This window comes from Macrosteles quadrilineatus, unplaced genomic scaffold (genome assembly GCF_028750875.1).
Source record: "Macrosteles quadrilineatus isolate MER2022 unplaced genomic scaffold, UCM_ALF_1.0 Scaffold_3__2_contigs__length_128488019, whole genome shotgun sequence".
Taxonomy (NCBI): Eukaryota; Metazoa; Arthropoda; class Insecta; order Hemiptera; family Cicadellidae; genus Macrosteles; species Macrosteles quadrilineatus.
Window position 1 is genome coordinate 127,589,899 of NW_026542596.1, and position 25,000 is coordinate 127,614,898.

The 25,000-nt window shown below is 32.6% G+C and overlaps 1 protein-coding gene across 5 annotated transcripts in view; it reads right to left on the bottom strand.

Annotated features, from left to right (window-relative positions):
* Positions 1–5,484: 5,484 nt before the first annotated feature.
* The window catches only part of LOC128989621 (sialin-like), a 52,295-nt gene continuing 32,779 nt past the window's right edge, over positions 5,485–25,000 (bottom strand). For 2 of the 5 annotated variants that reach the window (XM_054411564.1, XM_054411565.1), the window contains exons 2-14: positions 24,685–24,805; positions 15,021–15,134; positions 14,344–14,558; positions 13,723–13,803; positions 12,744–12,899; positions 11,320–11,404; positions 9,935–10,155; positions 9,437–9,586; positions 8,809–8,941; positions 8,032–8,187; positions 7,201–7,286; positions 6,786–6,824; positions 5,485–5,847 (exon numbers count right to left, since the gene is read on the bottom strand). In XM_054411564.1, coding sequence (XP_054267539.1) covers positions 5,644–5,847; positions 6,786–6,824; positions 7,201–7,286; positions 8,032–8,187; positions 8,809–8,941; positions 9,437–9,586; positions 9,935–10,155; positions 11,320–11,404; positions 12,744–12,899; positions 13,723–13,803; positions 14,344–14,558; positions 15,021–15,134; positions 24,685–24,715 — 1,671 coding nt within the window. In that variant the 5' untranslated portion in view covers positions 24,716–24,805 and the 3' untranslated portion in view covers positions 5,485–5,643. Of the gene's footprint in view, positions 5,848–6,785; positions 6,825–7,200; positions 7,287–8,031; positions 8,188–8,808; positions 8,942–9,436; positions 9,587–9,934; positions 10,156–11,319; positions 11,405–12,743; positions 12,900–13,722; positions 13,804–14,343; positions 14,559–15,020; positions 15,135–16,713; positions 16,823–24,684; positions 24,806–25,000 lie in introns of those variants that run through there. The other 3 variants (XM_054411561.1, XM_054411562.1, XM_054411566.1) reach the window with 3 other exon arrangements.

The following is a 25,000-nucleotide window of genomic DNA, read 5'->3' on the forward strand; positions in this document are numbered from 1 at the left end:
CTACAACAACCAAATTGGACCAAACAAAACAATCAATAAAAGTCAATGTCAGACAGAATGAAGCTTTGAATTCAGCACAGACCGATAGCAAATTCCTAACAATACCTGTATATATATAAAGTTAATGTGCATGTAATTAGTTTACATAGATTTTATTATTAATATATGATTGTAATAGAGTACCAAGATAAGAATATCAATATAACGATTTAAAATAATTCTGAATCTATTAAACACGCTTCACCATAGATTAAGGGATAGAATTAATGAATAAGTACCTATATTCGTCGGCTATACAGTGTGCTATAATTTTTTAGCACCGTTAAAATTGTTTAAAAAAATTGTTACTGTATTTCGATTTGTAGTTTTGTAGCTAATATTCCATTCATATCTAATGCACATCCAACTATTTTAACCGTCGATTTTCGATATTTTATACTATAACTTATAGTAAACATCTCGAAATCTGTAGCGTCTACGCATTTTATACCCGTAAACTCCATGGTGGAAGATACGTAAACCCGTGCTTTGCAACGGGAAGAGGACGCAAAAATAGAAACATTTTGATCTTTTCATCTGTATAAAATAGTTACACATCCGCCAACGCTTTTAAACCACGTGTGGAACACTCTCCGCGTCTAGGAAAACCCAGCTTTAGAAACAAAATTTAACCTTAATGGCCTTTATTATAGAAACGTTTGTAGTGAAAACCGTAATTTTGGTTTTGATTAGTTTTAAATCTTGTGTTGGCAGATTAGCAGATATGAGAAAAACTTATCACATTTTCGAATAACATTTTCACGTACAAATAACTTTCAAACCGTAATTTTTACGGAAATGGGATTTGTACCATTTTGTTCAGAATTTGACGGACTATAAGAGACAAATTGTTCAGGCCGTTTTCGAGAAAATCCTATTTTTCCATTACTGTATTTTATGGGTTTTATGGGGAAATCCCACTTAAAATAAAAATTTTAAAAAAATTTAAAAAAAGCCTAGAGATACCATGGATTAGTACTTAAATATCAAATTTAATCAAAATAGGAATGTGTCGTCTGTAGCTCTGTCCACACATAGGCTACAGACCAATACAGACACGTACACACCCACAGACATCACTTCGAAAACCACTTTTTCTGATATATCCACTCAAACTTAAATTTTTTTACAAAAACAATACTTTCTCCATAATACTATGCATAAGGGGAAAAAGTAAAAAGGAAGTAAAACTATTAATTTAGCTCGTATTTCTGTAGTAAAAGCCAATGAGGATTTATTTTTTATGTAATAATAAAGAAAACTTTATTTTTTATATAATCTTAAGTACATATTATTTAATTTACAAATGCAACTGTGCATTAAATTCGGCAGACAAAACTAATATGATTATCAAAACATCAATATAACTAAAAATGTATGTTAATAACACTAACTAACGTTAGTTAGTTAGTTTTCAATATTAAATACAGTACTGTAACGTTTCATTGCATCTCTGATACTACTCATCTAGAAAAATATCAACGAAAAACATAATATACACACCAGTTCTTTTAATCAGTTCCATAGTCCATTGTCTTTACATTTTCATACTTTACCATTAAGTAAACATAGTAACAGAATGCGTTTTTATGTTTACACTGATTTGCTGATCAATTAACTGTAGAAATCATCAATGACTTGAGTGTCAACTTCACAACCAGTCCGATGACACTGTAAAGCACAAGGAGAAGGACCCTGTTTGACCCAAAGCAGCCAGCGGTGATGGGACCCATGGGACCAAATGCTAGCTTTGGGCAAAAGCGCACAATAAGCTACGGTTAACTTGCTATAGGACTATGAGTTCATCCCTCTTACTATACAAGAGAGGGGTGTACTTTTTTTTCATTTCATCAATATCAAGTAATTTATGCAGTTCATACACTATGATATGTTGTTAGATTCTTATGGATCTGTTGAGTGTTGACTTCAAATATAAGCAGAATTTTTAGATTAAGTAGGTTCAATAAGTTCTTCTTTCCAATAAATCTAAAATCCATAGAGTTGAAGTATTTTGTAAACACGCATCAGCATGTACCACTAAGGTTGAAAAAATGTGCATAGAAAATGTGAACCCTCTTATCTAAATTAAAAGAAAAGAATTTTACTATAGTAAGTGGTAAAATAAGTTTTTTGTTTCTAAGGTAAATAACAATGGGTAACTATTTCTCAGCAGATAAGAACAGAAGGCAGAATTATCATAGACAAAATGAATTGAATATAGACTATGTCAGCTGTGCTGCAGTTACCATGGTACATATGGAACGGATGGTAACTGCAGCACAGCTGATGATGGTCTATATTTAATTCTTTTTGTCTATGGAATTATTTATTTTACGTACTCCTCCCCCCCCCCTGTCATCAAGCAAGGATAGCCTATGGTAGCTTATTCTGCAACGACAACTAAAGAGAGGATACGGTATAAAAACAAATTTTATATAAAAATATAATTTAATTGATTCAACATTTTGTGCCTACAAGGAACTTACCTAAAAGTAATAAATACAGTTGGATTCTTTCAACTAAAACCTGTTAAGAATGGACTAAAAAAAAACAATTTATCATTGATGTGTCACATAAACTCCTTGACAAGTTGGGAGTTCAGTCAAAATAGGTAATTTTAGGATTCCCTGCACTGGCGCTGCTTTTAAAATTAAAAAAAAATTTAAAATTATTTATTTTTTAAATATAGTTTGTACTGAACTGCACATGAATAATTAATATGAACCATGTCTGAAAGTCAAAGACAACATAAAATGACATTTTGATTTTTCAAATGCTGTAGTAAAAAATTAGTAAACTTGATCTTAAGTCCTTTTTTGTGTTCTATTAGTAAAACACTGAAAAGAGTTATAAAGAAAGTAGTTGAAACCCAACTTGTATACCTTATTATTCTTACAGAAAATTGTCTTTTTTTACATAATCTTTTAAGTTTTCTTCCCAAGTATTAATGCAGTTAAAAAAATTCAAAATATGTAAAAAAACTTAAAAATGTTAGACCCTTCTTTTAAAAACTAAGTTTTGACATGAAAAGATTATAAGTAGATACTTCATTAAAAAGCATAGCGTATTCTGCATTTTGAATCATATAAAACCTATTTTGACTGAAGTTTTAGGACCATAACAAAGGATTTCCTGACACCCAATTCCTGTTGTGATTTCTATTATTTCAAACAAGCGTAAAACAAAAAAAAAACCTATTAAAGTAAGCACATAGTATTTTGATTATGTAAATTTGTATTGAATAACTTGAAAAGGATCGTTAAAAAGTTATTTGGATGCTGTACATGGTTATATTTTAGTTAATACTTCAATCACTAGATTCTACCTATCCCTTTTCCAAATGTAGATAAAAGTATTAAAACTAAGGGAATGAGGCAATAAAAAAGCTCAAAATGTCAAAGCCAATATTAGTGCTCTAATTAAGTACTTGGCCAATGTGTAAGTACATAATCTAACAACTATATTTATAACTTTGTAACATTTTTTTCCATTTTACTCGGCTATTTAACTCTTTAGTTAGTTTTCAATATTAATATCTTTGAAGTTGTATGTTACAGCTTTTTTTTACCTTTTTTGATTAAATTGATTTTCTATCTCAGTAAAACATAAATTGTGACATAATTTACTGACCAATATTTTTTTTTTCTTCAGATTTCTGGATCATAAATGCAACCATTATTAAATTATAAGATATTATCAAACTGATACTGAACCAGATAATTGACATTTTAAGCTTTCTAAAAGCTAATTTTAAGTCACAGGCTAACAAACAGTAATAAGAGAGAACAAACTTACAAAAATAGTGCCTAGCAATGAGTTATAGCATTATACTAACATTACAACAAACATACTTGTCTAACTACCATATATTAACCTCATAGGATTTTTATAAAGTATCACAAATTGAAAGTTCTATCGCTACTTTGATTTTCATTTATACTCATTTATAAAGGCTACTCCCTAATATACTGTTGGTTAGCTACTGTACAATCAGTTAAGTGTATTATTATAGTTTAATATCCCACGTCAACACACTATATGGATATGGCAGGCACAGCTATAAAACTATATTTTTATAATCCACCCAAATCAATACTTTTCCTAAAGTTGAAGTTTATAAAACACTAGCGTAAAAAGTACCGAGAAATGCTAACTTGAACCAAATACCACAATTTTATCCCTTCCTTAGATGATGTTTTGAAATTAAAAAAACTAGCGCATTGATAAAATTAGACAAAATTACAGATTTTGTCTAATTTGATTTACAATTGCTCATTCTCAAACTTCTTTTTGGGAATTTGCATTTGTTTTTAATTACTCTACATTAGCCCCTAATCATTCAAGGAATTCAAATAAGAGGTGATTTTTCTCTTGACTTGTTAGGAGCCTGACTAAACATTTTCTAAAACAAGATTTTCATTATTGTCATTTCATCTTTAGTATATATACAACAGCTATGTAAAAATCCTAAACAGTTAACTGTTTAAAAGAACAGATTCAAATTTTACTTTGATCTTGACTGGTTTCCAAAACAAAACTAATAATACATTTTCTAAGATCAGCAAAAGTTGTTTTCAGCATTTTTAGGTATAACTTTACAATAAGCAGTTTGAAATCAAGTTATTCTATGGAGGTATAGTTTTACATAAATTATAACAATAATCGTAATTAAGTTAACTTTAAAATATCCACAACATTAATTATTACTCTACAGGCACATTTTAGCGTTATTATACATCCAAGCGAAACAACTTTAAAACTCAATGATACAAAATATGGCACTATAAAATAAATAATGAAATAAATACAGTAGTCAATTAAACTATTCTGCTAAATACTTATTCAAATAATAGTTAAATAAGAATATTATCTTCTAGTATGCATAGAGCTGGAATTAAGCAGAGCCTCAAGATGATTTATTTCCTAAAGAGTCAAAAACTTAAGTAATCACAGTTTGAAATAATAAATTGCTTCACAGAAGCAAGAAATTTTGATTACCTCCTTGTATAAGTACTTGCTATCAAATAAGATACAAATCATACAAATCAAATACTTGGGATATTGTGTATCAAACTAAAAATTGAAATTTTAAACATGTATATCTAATTTTTTCCAAGGACCACCATAACTGATACACTATTTTTATTACAAAAAAAGCTTACGATTTCTTACTGTAAGCATTAACTATTTATGCTAAACACAACAAGACCGAGAGGTTTGGATTGTTCTCTCAACATGTTTAAAGCGCTACTGATGGTAAAACAGTCACAATACATCTTATTGACCTCAAATTGAAATGGTTAAATTTTTGTAAACTAAACTCAAACTTTAAAAACTAATATTTTTGCAAATAATTATTTGAATGCTCTTCAAATATCTTTCATTAGAAGTTTAACTTCATGTCATAGATTTAGACATTTTAAAATTATTGTTTCTAAACACAAAGTACATTTAAAAAAGGTAATCATAATAAATAAACATGTTAATGTGATTTCGCTGACTACACCGGAGGCTCTACTTTTCTTCGTCACATTGAGGTTCTCCCAGTCACATGACCACCGACACTGTCAGACTGTCCGAAGACTCTGTGACACTCTCCGTGGATCATCCGTCAGTAGCAAAGTCAGCACTGTCTCGTCGAGTGGCCTTCCTCTTACTCAGGGGTTCAAGATCCTCTTCGGGAATCCTGCCATCAGGGTAGTTCCACGGCTGGACTTTGGAGGTGCCGAAGATTTGGAAGAAAACGTACGTTCCGCAAGCGACACAGCTCGCCACCCAGAACACCTTCCTCCACTGCTCCAAACTTGTCTGGAAAGATATCAAGTGTAAACGGAGATAATTACGCAGAATGATTAAATTTAAATTGAATAAGTAAAATTAACTTATTGTAGGAGGTGATCCCATAGAAATTTATGGCAAAATCGTGAGCTTGCCCTGCAGTGGTGATGAAACCGTGGCCATCTTTAGCAATTGCTGATGAATCGTGAATGTCTCGTACAATCACAGAAAAACAGTATTTTGCAGTCGCCGAGATTTGATTATCCACACCCTTGATTGCTGAAGACGTGATTTTCAATCGCCCAATCTTCACAGATGCTTTCAGTGATTGGGAGGATAAAAACTTGGGTCGAAAATTGTTTCCCTCTAACAAATTATCAGCAAAAATTATTTTCCAAAATAACAAAAATTCTTTTGAGGGCCCAAGTGAGGCCCCTTCCCAGGCTGAGGCCCCCAACAACCGTCAAGCTATTTGACTTGAACATAAAGAAGTAAAACATTCTTATGGACATCTAGATGGTGGATTTGGACACCTTCTGATAGATGAGTTTTTAGTCATTAAGAACAAACAGTAAACCACAAAATATTCTATTCTAGACAATCCAAGACATTTACAAACAAAAATGATCACTGAACAATGACAGTGCTAACACCTCAACTAATAAAAGTTCACATACACATCAAAAGGGGAAAATATACAGGGAAATTTACTAATTTTCTCTCTCTTTACACCATATGTTGAAGTCACGTGCTGATTTTAAAGTAAGAATAACTGTGGTCGGTATCATACAAAATTTTCCTCTAATCCACAATATCAAGTTAGTGTGTTTCATTTAGGAGAATATCAGGCAGTTAAAAAGAGAGAGTTGAAGAGAAACATTAGGTTACTGGATTAAAAAAGCACACAAACCAATCAGTGGGTTATTTTTGATAGATTTAGACAAGTTCCACTTAAAACGTTCACCTACCAAACTGGAAACACCTTGTACATAGTTTGAGTCTTGACTCTGAAAATTAATTTTCAACAATACATAAAATCTCTTTAAAGAATCTTTTTAGTATACTGTACAATCATTCTGCACAAGCTATTCTATAAAATAATGTTTCCTCATGTAACTTGATAAGTTTTTTTTGAAACTCAAGATTTTTGCAACCACTGAACAAAAAACCTGAATAAAAAGATTTGTTTACATCATTATATGGTAGATCCATAAGCACTCCAAAATACCCACAGAGAAAAATCTTAGGACAAAATAGAGGTACCAAATATTTTGTTTGAAAAAAGTACCAAAAACATAAATCCAGCCTTGATCAACCAATAAATCTTTATAGTCTGAATATTTACTGAAGTTAGTTAATTAGGTACTATAAAGTGTTACTTACATTATGTTTAAGAATGAAACCAGCAACAATCGGGGAGAGAAAACTAGCAGTCATGTGAATTGTCTGTGCAAAAGCAAGAATAGGTCCTGAAAACATAATATTTAAGAACATTATTCAAAAATTCTTATGTCAATCTAATACAATACACTAATTCTTTATAGTACTAGCTTTGTGTTTCACTAAGGGACGAGGGTGCAGAAGAGAATATTTTTTTATTAAATCCATTGAAGAAAAGTAACACACCCACCATTATAGAAACAAAACTCCATTGTACCACTTTTGTTTTAAAATTTCTCTTTGTTTTCATTCCATGAGCTGAGCATTGACCAAAAACAGAACAAACATAAACCACCAATATTTCTACATATAATGTCTCAAGTTAGGAACATAACAGAGAGGGAATAGAGTAGGGTACAGGCAGAGGAGATGAAGTTTATAAGAGGGATAAACGGTAAAACAAGATTTAGACAGAATGAGGAAAGAAGAGCTGAGAAGAGGAATAGTTTAAGAAAGTTTGAGAGAACGTCTAGAGAAGACGAGATTGAGATGGTTCGGCCATGTAAGAAGAATAGAGAATGATAGAATCCCGAAAAGAATGAGTGAACTTTGAATGTGGATGGAAGAAGATCAAGAGGAAGACCTAGAAGAAGGTGGTTCGACGAGGTGAAACGTGATGTGGAAGCAATGGCAGTATGTGGAGGAAGTGGAATTGTGGAAGGACAGAAGAAGATGGAGAGGCCTAGTGAACACCCAGACCCGAAGATAATCGGAACGGGAGAGGATATGTATGTATGTATGTAATGTCTCAAAACATCAATAAGGCATACTTACCAGCTAGATTCGGTCCTATGTCGACCACGCTAGCCATTGCTCCAGCGTACGAGGCTGTGATGAGAGAGACAGCGATGAACCAGATGACGAGAACTAGAGTAATGTTGCATCCAAGATAGCCGATAGCCAGCAGCATCAGACCGGGTATAACCTGAGCTGTAACATGGGTAAAATGAACAGTTTCTGAAAATAAAGTGCTGGCTACCAAAACATTATGATAAAGTACAATCAGGAGGTTAATGTTGGTAATATATCACAAAAAACGTAAGTTCTCCTACCTATTTTCATTGAGACAGCCTCAACAGCTAGATAACTTTACTTCAGCCAAGCGTGAGAAAATTCTTCGTCAGTATCCATTCTCATGGCTTTGTTTACTTTATATTTCCACCTTTTAAGGGCGTCCAGGGAATATTCTCTCATTTCGGTGTTCCTTGTTTTAAAAATCACGGTTTTGTATCTCCTTCATGCTATTTGTCTAATCTGTCACCCATCTTGGTCATGTAATTTTTATTCTAATAACAATATATTTTATTATGATACTTGAAAGTTGAAACAGCTCTCTTAGTTCCCTAATATGTTTGATTTTCCATTTTCTGCATTTTTTAATAGTAAAAAAACTTAAAATGGCAATAATATGTGGAGTTTTTAGTAATTTAGATGGAATCTAATATCTCAATTTAAAAATATAAGTAAAAAATTCACATTCTTGTGGTTTAGTTTTGCAAAAGTGTACTTAAATGAATCACTTACTGTAATGAGTTAAGTGATCATACTCACACATAGCAGTAAATATCTTGCGCACGTTGGTAAGGCTAATGAGGTTACGAGTTACGAGGAAGTCGGCCACATAGCAAAACACAACGGACGACAGATAACTGAGCAGGAAAGGCAGGCCACTGAGAACTCCATTCTGTAACACATCGTCAGAAACTCATATAGGCTTACTGCTATTACGTATTACTGGATTTTTTATATCAATATCTGTTTTTAAACTTGTTTGAGATAATATTTAAAATATTCACAAATTCAAACTATTCACCAACCCAAAACCTTCACCGTTAATGAAACTCCCGTAAGGGACGGTCAAACTGTAGTAGAGGCCAAAACATGACCTTTCCTTTTCATTTTTATTTGATCAGTATAATGGATAATTGTTGACAACACGTATTAAACGTAAAACCCCGTTATCATTTAAACATGTCTTGGACATGTATTGTGATGTGCTTGGGAGAAATACTAGAGTCGTTTTTACATGGACCATGTGTGTTAGGACAATAAAATCAACCACAAAGTACTTACATAGCCATGGCAAAAATCTGCAAGGGGTCAGGATCTGATCAGTTAGAGGAAAACATTACTTAGTAAGTGTAAAGTATCACAAATCAGAGCTATATTTTACACCAACCTTCTGTATACTGAAGCCAAGTACTGTCTTCATGTACATGGGGCCTGGGATGATGAAGGTGTAATGGACCCAGATACGGCCAAAAGTTGTAATTCCGATAGCCCAAGCAGGTAGAGAAGTCATGATGGACGTCCATGGAACCTTCATTGACTGGAAAATACGTCAAAAATCAGTAAATCGCATTAAATGTGCAACAATAGATATAATTTTGAAAAATATGAACGGGAAAAGTGTAGACTATAGGCTATATCATTAAGTCAAATATTTTTTGGAAGAATAATAGTTTGTCTACAGAAATCACAATAATCGCTAACACAATACTTTTTACACATAGTAATTTTTCTCTTGTTTGAATCCGTTTCCTAGTTTAAACTTTGGAAGTTATGGACTTTAGTTTAATGGTTCTAACTGACACGTTTTTTATGTCTAAGGTGTATAAACTCATGTATGTATTCAATTTTATCTTACTTACTTGAGATAAAAAAATCAAGCGCCTACCTGTCCTCCTTGCACAGAGTTGCCGATGTTGGATTGAATGTACTCAAGTTCCTGCTTGGTGATACGTGGGTGCTTGTGAGGTGAGTCAAATGCAAACAAGTACCAGAATATACACCAGAGTGCGCCGATCGTCCCCGTAGTGTAGAACACCAGCCTCCAGCCAGAGTGGGCGATGATGAACCCTGCTAGTGGATACGTCAGCCCAATCCCAAAACTGAATCCTGCAAAAATTGCAACAGAGTAAAGTAGGGGTAAAGAAATTTGGAACTTACGGATAGACCTATACAGTGTGACTGGTATTTAAAACCCCACAAAAAATAATTGGTTAAGTAGAAAATAATGTTTAAAAATTGATTACTTTTTGATAGAAGAGGCTTTCTAATATTTTGAACTATGTGTTTAAAATAAATATATAATGTACCTATATAATGTGAGAGAAAAATTGTCAAAATAGGATGAGGAAGATAACCTTTAAGGCTACTAGGCAATCTTTGGTGTTCCAGAGAGAATAATTTTGTTATAAACTACAATGATACTGCTTAAAACAGAAAGGGGCCAAATTGTCAAAAAGACTTATATGAATATTGTCTGTACAAAAATGTGTATTATTCAATATCAAAATGTTGGAAAATAGAAGACAAATGCTATTGCTATTGAGAAAGGCAACTTAGAGTATGGATGTTGAAATGAACTAAAATGTGTAACATAAGATACTGTACTGTAAATATTTTCAAACATGCAAAACAATTTGTTTTCAACAAACTGTCGCAGAAACTGCTTATATTTTCAAATTGACTTTTTTTGTATACTGTACCTATTTTAGGTTTTTCATTTTAAAATGTCAGCAACTTTATGAGTTTGTGTACAGGTTTTATTCTATCTTACCCATCCAACTATTCTAAAAACCAAGAGTTGAAAAACTATTTTGATAATAATATTCTATTATTTGTATGACTATGAAAATAGGTGTTGTGAATAATAAAATAACCAAACAACTAATATAGTTCTAATACATTTCCATCAAGAAGATTATGAATACCAAATACCAAGTTTAAAAAATTAATTAATAAAATAATAACTGAAGTCACTTAATTTTTGTGTTTATTGCACAATGCAATTTTTTTAAGTCTTTGAAAAACTAAACAAACTATTCTTAAGAAATTATAAACTGAATTACTCGTGTAAAGAAACTTTTTTATTTTTTTGTAAGACACCCAAATTACCCAAGTAATTTTAAAATATTTATTGACTATTGTAAGGCTATATATTCCAAAAGCAATCCAAATGTTAATAAATCATAGTATACAACTTCTATATGTTTAATAAGAATCCAATGAATGTGTAGTATTAGTACAAGTAGTTTAAAAATACATCAAAATAAGAACCTTGAAATGAAGACATAAAACGACTTCGCTCAATGGCCGGAATCCACTGGCCGACGATAGCGTACATGGCTGGCCAGGTCAGGCCCTAAACAACAACAACAACAATAGATGCATACACATACGGGGTATGTGTAACATGTGACATGTTGTACCCCATACATGAAGCCGTCCAAATCCATGCTCTGCAAACACCTTGAAGGAAAACCTAGAATATTCCAGTTCGGCTTGAAATGTCACAGTCTGTGCGACCTCACTTAAGCTGGTGAACAGTGAATTTTAAGTGACTTTTGTGTGGTGGTTCACAACGTCAATTTGTATTTTAGTAGCATGTTAAAATATAATTTTACCAATTCATTCCAGGTACTTGAAAACAAAACTATTGAAAGCTTTTATTCAGACTACTTACTCTAATTATTGTAATATTTAAGGTTTTGTGTAGTCTTCTTTCAGATTATAATCGGTCTAAAATTATTTCTTCCTATGTGCTTTGTTTCACCCATTCAAACTGATAAAAATTTGCCAAGATTAGAACAACACATTTTGAAATCTATCAACATATCTTTTCTTTATTTTGATATAAATGTGATGGGAAAATAATAATATTAAGTTGATAAACTGAATCAAGTTAACACTTTTGAACACCATTGATTATTTATTGCTAGCATTCTTCTGATTTCTTTTCTTTTCCCCTCATCTAGTGAACAAAATTTGAACAAAACTAGTTTTTGGTGGACACACACACGATAAACATAAGTAAAAATTGGTAAAATACCTGAATTGAGCAAATAATCAACCAATTCTTTTCTATAATTCCAACTTTGCTTTCAAATTTTTATTCAGGGTTGGTCTCTCCCACCAAGTTATGCCTCAGACAGGCAAAACCTCTCAAGAATTGCACCTCAGACCAGACCAAGATGAGATTCAAACCTCTGTCCAAAGTGATGTCTCCTGGCCGGAGAGACAACACTTTAGACCCTGGCCATGATCAGACTCGATGGTCTACTGCACTGGCAAGACTGGTCAACCCAAGCCCAAGTATGGTAGTTTTACTGGACTCAAAGGCTGCAATAGGTGTCAAGTACAGCGTTCAACCATTTTCAGTTATGTTTGCATAAGTGGTCCTTACTAAAGTTTTGGCCATGTCAATAATTTGGATGTTCAAACAGATTTTGTAAATGAATGATTTGTAACAGCAAAGTAAAAACCTTGTTCCTGGCAAAAGTTTTTCTAGAAGTTAAAACTTTTTCCTTGTTTTAAGTCTCCCTTCAAATTACCGGAACCTAAATGACATTGCGAGCAACATTCAAATCAGATTTGAATCATCTTCACAAAAACTTACATTGACATCTGATGCGCTAAAAACTGTTTTATTAATTTTGCCAAATTCTGGAAACCCAGAGAAATAAATGGATGCAGCGACTCACCGAAGCAACTCCTTGGATGGACCTCAGCAAGATGATGACTCCGTAGTGGATATCAGCAGCCGTCGGGATCAGCAGAGAACACGCTGCCGTGGCGAGCTGCGAGTAACCAAACACTGCTTTGGTACCAAACTTCTGAGTCAGCATTCCTCCCACCACCTACAATAGATGTATGCAGGGGTTAAACAGAGTTTAATGCAGTGGAATGGAATTAGCTCTTTGTCTAGATGATGTTTTTTAAGGGCCGCTTTAATAAATGGGCCCTGGGGCACAAGAGATTTTTAGTTAGTTGGGTGTGCAAGGAGGAGGCAAATTCCTCCTCTGAAGAGTGAAAGGGGTGCAATTATCTCTTGGGCCCATGTGTGTCACATGCTAACTGCGGGCCTGCTTTTTAACTTAAATTATTCAAGAGATATTTCTAAACATAAATATTGTATATTGGCTTGCTACTTTCTTTTGTGCTAAGAACAAGATTGAAATGTGGAGGAATGGTGGAGGATGAGGAGAAGTCAACCTACTGGTGGGTTTCACTTCCGTTCCTCAAATCCAAATTAATGTTTCCGAATCTGGAATAAGTAGAAATTTATCCTGTTTAAGTAGGAAGGAACTTAGAACATTTTAGTTCACAAACTGGGGAATGAGAAACCACAATATGAAAAAATAAAATGTTTAGAGCAGGAATGATATAGAAAAAAAGGATAAGGTGAAAAGCAAAAACTTGAGCTATAAATGTATGATTGGATATGAATAGTAAAGCTATATTCTTCAAGTGGTTGTAATTGTGGAATTGTTGATTTCAGCTATTGTGATTCCCAGAGTCCTAATCTATTGAATAATCTTGTCTTGACCTAGGTTCCTTCTCACATGAAGGTTCAGGTTCGTAAAACTTATGCGTCTGCAGAAATCTATTAGACACCATATTGCTAACTATAACCAACAAAGAACTTTAAACAATTAAGTTAATGTTCCTATAAGACTGTACCTGAGATAGGATGTAGCACCAGTAGAAGGATCCTAAGATGGCTCCCTGGACCGTAGCGTCCCAGTCAAACTCCCCTTCCTCCTGTAAAGCATGTGATTTGAATAAAAAATAAATACAATAATTAAGTCTATAGTCACAGTAAAACATACCGGTACTTCTGAAATATCATTTTTTCCAACAGGTGCTTAATGGATTTGTATAATCTTGAAGCCATTTTAGTAGAATATTTGTATGAATGATTTCATGATACCAAGGAATGACAATTTAACTATACCTATGAACAGAGTTATCACATTAATACAATAAATTATCATGTATTTTTTTAATGTTTGTAAATTAGTTATTGACTATCAAGACCTTATTTAACACAGCTGATACTCTCAACAAATACTGCACTGTTTTCTTTTGAAGGGTAAATAATTGATATAATGCGTTGATAAAATCTTCTACGTCTAAGTATAAACTGACAACTTCTAAACTCTAACAGCATAAGAAATTTTGTAAGAAAACATGCGAATGGCAAATTGTGAAATCCCAATTAACTTCTCCTATGCATACTAAATCATTAGGAATGACTTAATCATTCAATTTGACTAGAGAATGTGCAGCAAGTAAACAAACCGGAGAGTGGACTGGTGACTCGTCGGAGCTGTTAGTGATGGTGCTGTGATCGTAGCAGACGAGAGGATCATCCCCGGCTGTGTCGGTCTTGGGCAGTGGAGGGGGAAGCTTCACCATCGCAACTATCGCGATGTTGATGTCCGTGCGCATCATGAAGGACACCAGGAACCCAGAAAACGACAGCAGGTAGAGCACCACCCGAGCTGGTACTGCATCTGCACAAAGGTCCTTTTTTTTGGATATTCTGGTTCAGTTTTGAGATGATATGTTAGGTATAGTACAAAAAGTGTTTTATTTTCATTACTGTGTTTATAGTTTATAGTAGGTGACTATGTTTATTATTATCAATGAAAGTCATTATACTCCCAGCTCTTAATTTAGCAAAAGAAAAATCTGTCAAATTTCCCTTGCCTCCAATTAGAACCAAACATAGGTACTATCTTTTATCAAACATAGAATTCTTATCACTCTTGACTCTTATTAAAAAGAGTTGTTTAGCCTCCAGATTACTGCATACTTAAAATAGTTTACAATACCTGCATAGTAATCCTTTGTTGCTTTCTGGCAACTAGATCAGTTCCGTGGAACCATCTTCCAGTCTCAAGGACTCTTATTGGTAATTATTTGTATTTTGGAAGTTAAATATAAAAATATGAATATAAAAAATGTTGCCATACCTTGCAAGGCCTGATAGCAGTACTTGGGCTGTTTGAGGGGAATGTTGAGGTTGGAGTCATCTGGCCGGGCCTCCTCAAACGCTGGCATTGCCTCCGGGACGCGGGCCGTGCCCCCTGTAATAGACACAAAGTTTTATATCATACAAATACAATATACAGTATATTTTTTTATTTTCCATGTCATAATCTTCACATTCTGATACAAGACCCTAGCTGGATCGTTTTAACTTGGCATTATTAAATAGCTAAAACCACTGGTGGTTGAAATGATTTGATCCTGTGGTCTCCAGGACCAAAGCCCTGTGCTCTACCAGACAAGCTTGCTCCTCCAACACCACATAACATGTCATGTGGTTCAGTATACTCTTGTCATTTAGAACACCATGAACCTTACAACATACACTTTGGGGCAGGAACAGATCTCATATCATTGTTATTTTATGTTTCTGTTTCTATGAAGTCATGGTTAAGAATGTTGCTCCGCTTTATTATTTTTACCAGTTATTAACTTATAAAAATACAATCTATTGCACAGCAAGACCTAAGTGGATATATTACAATTATTTTGTAAAGTTTTGATGGTGCACAGTTTGGGACAGTAATACAAATTATTAACTGATTGGATTTTCTTTTTTTTTGATTTTTGACAAAAGATGGTTACTAAAGTCATGACTAAAAATAAAGATAGGTATTTTCAAAATGAAGAAATAATACCGGTAGTATAAAAAACCAGTAGATCTCAATACAGTATTTTAAAATTGAAGATAATGTTTTATATGACTGTTCCTTATAAGTGTAGTAGCACAGTTAGTAGTAGTGTAATAATGATAGTCTATGATAAATAGTGAAAGGATGAATTTTAATATTTATTGAAAGAAAAATTTACTGTAATCTTTTGGAGAGTATGGGGTAGAATAAGGCAGAAGCTAGTCAGGTTTTCCCCAATTTACAACTAAAAATCGTAATATTTAAGCTATTTCATATTCAATCTTTTTGATCTTGGTATCGTTTGATAGATTATTAAAAATGCCAAATAAAAGTGTTCTTGACATTTTTTCATAAAATCAGCCATTTTCGAGTAATTAAAGTTTAAAAAATTAAAATGGCCGCCATTTTGAAATTTTCAGTTGAATCATGATAATTTTTTTCCTAACATGGGTCTCTTTTACCTTAACATACATACCAAGTTTCATTAAGATCGGTTGAAAAATTCAAAGATAAAAATGTTTATATGTAAAAAATATAAATTGGCCGAAATCTGGTTAACGAAGCGATTTTGGAAAAATGTTATTCTTGATTATCTCTTTATTTTGACCCACGGAATCAGTATGTAAATTATGTCCCCACCTTTTTGAACACCCTGTATATTATATTATAAACTAATTAAAAATATTTTTGGATTCAGTTCCTAATAGGCTATTATGGATTGAAACTGTCACTTTTGTAAACAAGTCTTACTCACTCACTCAATAATTTTGAAATCAATCAAATTGTCCCTTGAAACCCTACCTCACTATATTTTATTTTTTGTTTCCTTGGAAATACGATTAGGTACTTAAGGGGATTTTGAAATAATATTTCACATAAAATCCCTCAGAGCTAATTTTTATGATTAGATTTTCTTTTAAATTCATCTAAAACTGTTAACAAAAAACCCATAATAGTTCAGACAAAACGACATTACACAACATACCTGTAATATGACTTATGATGGATTTAAACCATAAAATTGTGCCTGTAAAAGACACAATATGACTCAACCGGTCTATTTTCATTGTTCTAGACATTCTAGTCTATCAGTGACTGGCGTTGAAACATCCAAGATGTTCTTGACTGTGTAAATACAAAAGCTTGATTGAAATGGTTGATATCATTAGTAAACCATTAACTGATAAAGCCGATATTGTTACCAATTGTTACCCATGGTTTGATATATGAGTTGTAGCTGTTGTTACAATGAGTTGTTTGGTAAAAAAATGTGTACACTTTAGTTTATTCTGAGTCAAAAAAGTTCAACAAATAATTTTGGTGAAATAATGTTGTTGAAACGTTTTTAAGTGTTGTGTTAGCTTTGACATTATAAGGTGTTAACTTTTAGTACCATATTTCCAAATATTTTAACTGATTACAATGACAGGATATCGCAAGTTGTATGGTAATTCCTCCAAAATCTGGGCTAATTAAGGATGAATTTGTTTAATGGATTTCTAGATTGAGTTTACTAAACTCAATAAGATAAAGGTTGTGCATCTTTATGAAAATGTTTAAATATATATCGTTCAAACTTAAAGATAAAAAATTTTCTATTGTTTCCTACTTAAAATTAATTGTTTGTTTATTTTCTAAATAAACATAACTTATTAACAAAAACTAATTTTATTTTTAAAATTAAACAAAAACTAATAAAATTGTACATAAAAAAATATGTTAATTTATACACTTAATCTTACTACTTAAGGCCTATGATGTTAACTTAAAGCATGTTTATTTCACATTGTTAAATATACTTAATGATGCTAATTGAAGAAAAAATAACTCTAAAAGAACAACACGATTCACCAATTTGATTACAGTGTAAGAAATATTAAGATCAATAAGTTAACTTGTTGTTTGCTTAGTATTTTTGCATTATTTCATGATGTAGTGTATGAGTCAAATGAGAATACAGTTAGTAATATCCGCTGAGTCACCCAATTTGTGCACTTCAGCAAATATTTAATGCCAACCAGCAAATATAGTGAATTTATGTTTGTTACACAGAAAATTTTACGTAAAACCATCATAAAGTAGCAAAACCTTCTTCGGTGTTATATGTATTTTGATAATATTTTAGTATAAGACCTAGTTACTAAAATAATCATGTACAAAACATAATATTAAATCCAAGCACAATCAAAGATTCTACATATTCTCATTATATATTTATCTAAGACCAATTTTAGTTTTTTTTCTTTTTTCATTTAACCAGACAATGTTTCTGTCCATTAGATGTAGAGTGTTTTTGTTTATTTTACTATCAGAAATTACTCTGCCAAAACAGTAATAATGACTTAGTATAAATTACTGTACTAAAATTTCTTTACAATTTAATTTGTCTAATATAAATAAAGAAATACTTGTATTGTAAAGAAATATGCAATGCAAACGGTTATAAATATAAATAAGTTTATAGTAGTATTACGCAACGAAGGCACGTACCTTAAATTTTCTACTCGTGTCGTTATCACTATTTACACGAGTTGCACTACTTTACCAACGACCGATTTTTAATTACTAATAATCACTACTCAAAACTTTTAAGAGAGGTTATGTTATGTTTTCGTTTGTAACCTCTCATTGCCACTGACATTGATGCAACGACTCATTGTACCGACTAATTACACCAATCGTTAACAATTAAATTGTTAAACAGCTGATTAGTTTAAGTTCGAAGCATTGCAATTTTACTACTTCTCTCTCAATCCTTGAACCTCATTGTTTCGTTGTCGTGTTGATAAGTAAAACTATGCTGTTACTGTATGTAAGTAAACAATGCTGTTATGTAAAACTTTACAATTCTAAGAACTGAACTGAAACTTTAAAAATGGTCGTAGGTAAATGAATTTAATAAAACATTTTGAATTACAACTATGTTTTCATTGTCACAATAAATGATAAAAACGTACAGACATGCACATTTTTTTACACACTTAACAAAAAACTTACTGCCAAGTTCATGACCCTAACTGATTATTTTTTACCCCAGTTATTAAAAAAGATCTATGCTTTACCTATTTATGAGATTTAGACTTTAACCTTTCATTCCATCAATAAAACAGCCGTCTTTGGTGCAGTGTGACAAAAAATGCATGCTTGGGCCTAATCTGTTTTGGATTAAGTGTAGAATTATAGACTGTAAACATAATAAAGATACCGATTTGGAAATCCCTTCTATTAAGCCTACTAAATAAGTTTGGGATGCTCTGATATATTTTACATTAGAGGTATAATATTGTATGTATTGATAATAAGAATGAAGTTGTAACTACTATCAGCCCATTTAGATAACAGGCAACAAAACATTTGATGTATTATTATTTGAATTTCCCCACTTTTGGTTTTTTGTAAAAGATGTAATATTTATAAATAGAGATCCGTGTTTGATTATAATGCCAAAATTATGAGCAGTTTCCCTATTTATGCAGTGTGAAACAAGTTTGTTTTAAAATAAACTAAAAGTAACATTCAATGATGATACGATTCAATGTTGTACTCATTGTTATATTCATTGTTCTAAAGTTATATTTAGCATAGAGGTGTTTCCTAAAAATATTAGTTAGTTAATTATTGAATATATTAGCCTTATCAAAGTCCTTTCCAAGGCCGAACGGCGAACACTAACGTGATACCCCAAATGTTATATAACCGCTAAGGAAAATCATTGACTTAAGCCGCGTTTACACCAAAGTTGACAACCAAAAGTTGACAACTAAAAGTTTACAACTAAATGTTGCTCCTCACTAATTTAGAGCAACTAGTGGAAAACTTGTTGCCAAAGAATAGGCGCGTAATAATAAGTACAGTGTGTCAAGGATGTCGTCAGTCATTTCAAGATCAAATTTTCCGTATTTTGGAAAAATCACCATTAAAAATAAAAATGTCGATAGTTGAGTTATCTCTTTCCTGCCGCAGTAATATCAGTAAAGATTTTTCTTCGTTGACATTGTCGCGTCACATGGGTGGTCTAGTATATATACCTTTTGCTGCACACGCACACTCGCATAAACAATACCGCGTGTACTGTGTGTTTGTGTGTGCGCGAGTGGTGCGACCTACTTAACCTAACCTAACAATCTAACATATGCGATACACGCGCTTAATCTCGCTGTGTTCAATTATCGTAACACCAGCGAAATTACTTTTCCATTAAATGTTCAATAAGACTTGACTAACTTTAGGTGTTTAAACAAGGTTGTAAATAAAAATGTTACTACTACTACTCAAAATTTCATATTTTTCATTTTATGTTGTACACAATTTATCTGACATAAATGTCCCATCACAGTTAAATAATTTTTTATGTTAAGCAATTACTCCTAAATATATAATAGAATATATAGGGCCTTACTAAACTTATCAGGAAATTAATATATATATATATATATAGATTGCAATGTCAGCACTGTAGTTGTGTTTTACACAAAGTATAATTGTTATGTTTCATGTTATCTTCCCTATAATTACATTTCAAAACTAAAACGCAACATCTTAGTTGACAGTATTGTTTATATCGGCAATTTGAACATTAGTGCCTCCTACATCCAATTAAAATGCTACAAACAAATTTCAAATCCACGATACGGGGGACTCACAAGTTTCCTCTTTCCGTTATAAAAAAATAATAAAATTATATGTAATTATTTGTATATAAAATGTTACAACCTTGTCGGGGGAATACGTAAAGGCGGGCGATGGCATCCACTAACGCAGGCTCGGGGTTGGCCATACTGCGGCGTTGATGTTGACTGGCGGTGGCGTGGCGGCACTGCTTCCACGCGGGACAACATATCCCGCAGTTAGCGTTAAATATCCCTCAATTTACCTTTCCGTAAAAAAATCCCACCCGATCGTAAACACTTGTAAAAGATTCCCAAACATTCTGCACTTGAGTAACAGTACGTGTATACTCAATGGTAATGTACACAATATTTTGTAGATGTTGATTGTGGAGATTGGCGGCACTGCTTGCTTACACGTGCGAGACATCTTTATCCCTTTGTTAGCATTAAATATCCCCTCGTGTACCTTTTAGTAGGAAAATCCCCACACGATCCCCAGACACTTGTAGCAAATTCCCGACACATCCTGCACTTTGGTATAAAAATTTAATTTAATTTTTAATTCTTATTTGGAAATAAAATTGTTGGTCATTACTCTTGCTTGGTTTGTTGGTACAGTATAATTTTGCACTGTTCCTATACAATTTTAAAATAAATCAATGAAGCCTATATTGTGCACTCAGGGATAAAAATTATACCTTTAACCCGCACTACAAAAAAGTATTCCCGTTGGATCCCTCGCATTGTATCAAACTTTGACTGTACTCCTATTTTGATTTTTTTTTTCTTAAATACAATTCCACTCTAATCCACTCTTTGAAATATAACTCCTGTACATTTCCAATTTTGGGTTGGGAAATTGTTAAACACACGCTTTTGGCAAAAAATATTATTTTGTAGAATTAGTCGTGTATTCCGTCAGACGTAACTTGACATAGTTGTAAGATAAACCCCAGTATATCCTTCACCTCATAATACAATTTGTACCTTTATCATGCATCCTTTTATAAGATGCATTTAAATGGAAATTCCCAATTGTCCGAATTGATTTTCAATTAAATCTATTTAAATAACATTTGGTTTAACGAGTACCTAGGTTTGCTGCTACAATGAAACTAATATTGTGCTTTTTTCCTTTTTTATATATATATAATAATAGCTTAGTATCAAATAAATAAATTTGCCAAGTTTAACGGACCATTTCATACTAAATTTTAATCAAAATCGTTCGATCCGTTTTTTATAAAAATTTTATTTACGGTTATTTTATGGGAAAACGTAATTGAAAATTTAAAAATACACTTAATCCACATAAGAAATGTCATCAAAATTGGACCGCAAGTGTAGGCCGTAGCTATACACATCCACACACACAGACATTACTTCAAACACCATTTTTTTAATAAACCCATATACTGAACGTACTCCCTCGTATATGTATCGTACTTATGGACAAACTAAAGAAAATCAGGGGATATTTATGTCCTCCTTATGAGGGGATCATCTCATAACTCCAAGGTTTCATAACTCCTTTATAAAATATAAAGGTTAACTGATATTTTGGTTTTAATTTACTTGGACATAATTTCACTTGGAGTTATGAAATGTTGTATTTAAAAGTACTTGGAGTTATGAAAACTTGGAGTTATGAACCTCACCCCTTATGAGCACTTCTGCTGGTTTACAAGCTATTACATTAAGCTATTGTGACCAAATAGAACAATTAATTTGTAAACCGTTGTTTGTCCTATCAATGTTATTTCTAAAGATTTAATATCTCTGTACAATTTAACAAACATAGAGAAAAGATACATTTTAACAGATTTGACACGAAACACATTTAACAAGGCTTAATATTTCACAGTAGGACGAGAAGTCTACTTGCTTGCTATAGAAAACCAAACCTATATCTAAAAGATTTTCGAATGTCGAACGAACCATCGATTTGATATAATCAATAATGACGAGCAGTTATGCAAAACAACTATACAGACGATTAGATTTTCCTTATTAAACCCATTGCCAAGCAAATATTACTTTTGTTAATGATTAAAAATCACCTAAACTCAATTACTGAATGACACATTACTTGCAATCTTTAACTTATCTGCAATAGTGACCAATTATTTTAGCCAGAGTTTCCTCATAGATAAACAATGTGTAATGTATAAACCGATAGTGCAATAATCAAATAGGACTTATAAAAGTGAATTTAAGTTTCACCATAAACAAAATAAGTATAAGGAATACACGCACGAAAATATATTAAAACAGCTGGTAATATTTTACATATTTATCCGAATTTCTATTCAAATATTAATTATATTTTCCCTCTGTTTAACACAATGGTATGGACTGAATCTAATTGTTGCTACGGTTTAAAATAAGTTGAATTGGTAATGGACAACACTAAACTCTATTGGATACTTTTTTATCAACAGCAAATTTTGACATGTCAACCTCTAGTTCTATTCATCGTCGAAGGTACGGGCAAATATTTCAAACGTTAAATGAAATTTGGAATATGTTAAACTTTTGACAGTTTTAAAATGAAAAGGGTATATTGAAAGCGTACAAGTCAATATATTCGTAGTACTCACTTTGAAAACTAGAGTATATCCTTAGCGAGAGAGGGAGGTGCGGATCGATGGGTCGCACAAAAGATGAGAGGGTATCACACAAGATATCTGCGATAAGGCATTACATAACGGACAATCATAAGTCAAATCGATTAACCCATTTAGCAATTTGATAAACTATTCGCTAAACATGTTGGGCTACGACAATCAACTAGGGAGTTGAAGTTATTTCGCAGAGATTTCTTGGTTAGGTTTTCATAACTACAGGTCATATATGAATGCCATCTGATAGAATCATTCATTGATCATTGATCATTCATCATTCATGAATGCCAGCAACTCATTTCTATGGGTTCTAGAGCGTGGTTCTGATGAAGGCACGGGTTCAAATATTGCCAACCACAAAAGTTCTTGGTGATAATTTTATGACGGTTTAGAACTTTAACAGATACACCTGTCTAGAAACAAAATACCCCCACCGCAGCAAACCTGCAAACTTGACGAATTTCCATTTGCCTGAATTGATTTTCAATTAAATGTATTTAATTAACATTACATTTTATGAGTACCTAGGCTTGCTGCAACAGGGAGGGTTAAAAAGTGTGCTTTTTAGTAAAATATTAATAATTTATTATAAAATAAATACATTTACCAAGTTTGATCAAAATAGTTTACACCAGACAAAAGTATATCGTTTCTTCTTTCGTCATCGTTGCATTTAGTTTTATTTTTAGACACTACTATTGAGAAAGCAATTGTTTCCATCTATCGAGAAACAAAATTCTCCCCAATCGTGAAATTGGCACACCTGGTTCACAATCAATTTCTTATCTCTGGGATCAAACTTTGACTTGACTCTGCAACTCCCGTGTTATCAATATGTTAGACTATAATATTTGTTGGATTATAATATTTGAATCTATATGTTAGAAACTAAATTAAAACATACCTCAAACATACAGTTCAAATAAATAGTGTCTTTTTCAATCCACTACATGTTTCGCCATGTTGGCATTTTCAAGTGGTACACAGAAACATTGAAACTTGAAACATTACAATATCCGAATTGGACTCGTCAAATTGTAGAAATTTACATTTAAACACAAAACTGTACATACATTTGACACGTACGAACGAAACATTATCATGTAGGCCTACAACACTTATTGCAACCCGATCACGGCACTGGCTCACTGACTGAGACAGAACTGGCAGGAAAACTAAGAAGTCTCAGCTCCTCTGTTATCAGAGGTACAAAGGTCAACTTGCTTGTGTATAAAAAAAATTTTTTCACACAAAATACTTTTTATATATAGTTTGCTATTCTATGGTACATTTGACCATAGATAAAACTCGACATTCCTGTAACCAAATAACTGATTTCTGTTTGATACGTCAACTTTTATCCAACCCAAACTGATAAAACAACTTATTGTAAGATATACCATCTTTTATGCCACATTACACATTACAACAGTATAAAGAAAAAGTAGGAGGGAAAATACTATTTTTATAATAGCTCGCTCTATGATAGGTTCATTAAAATGTGTTTCTTTTAATTAAGTTTGGCTACTCTAGTACTATACATATTGAATGTTTACTTCAGTATCCAAAATACAATAGCACCTATACTTAGCAACATAAACAGTTTCAATATTAGTTTATATTGCTAGTTTATATTAGTTTCAATATTTTAGTAGTATTTTAATTTGAAAATAGATTTAATATCGAGTGATAAAAGTACAATTACAACATTCACCCCCATACCTTTCAGCAGTCTGTATAGCAGATACGGCATCGCTCGCTGCGAGGGACGGGAAGCCAGTGGGGCGGACGCCTAGGAGACACGACGCGCGGTGGAGACCCCAGGGTCGTCAACTGCCTGCCCCTGGACCATCGGACATCCGGTCAGTAGGGCAGAGCCCTCGACACACAAGCCGGTACTGTCCCTTCGGAAGTGATTAAGTTTGAACTTTTACTTTTGGTATGGATACTGAAGTAGACATCCCATTTGTATGGGCTTAGGCAAACTTTTCTGTACTTTCCTGTTAAAGGGAACATTCATTATTATCGATGATTTTTC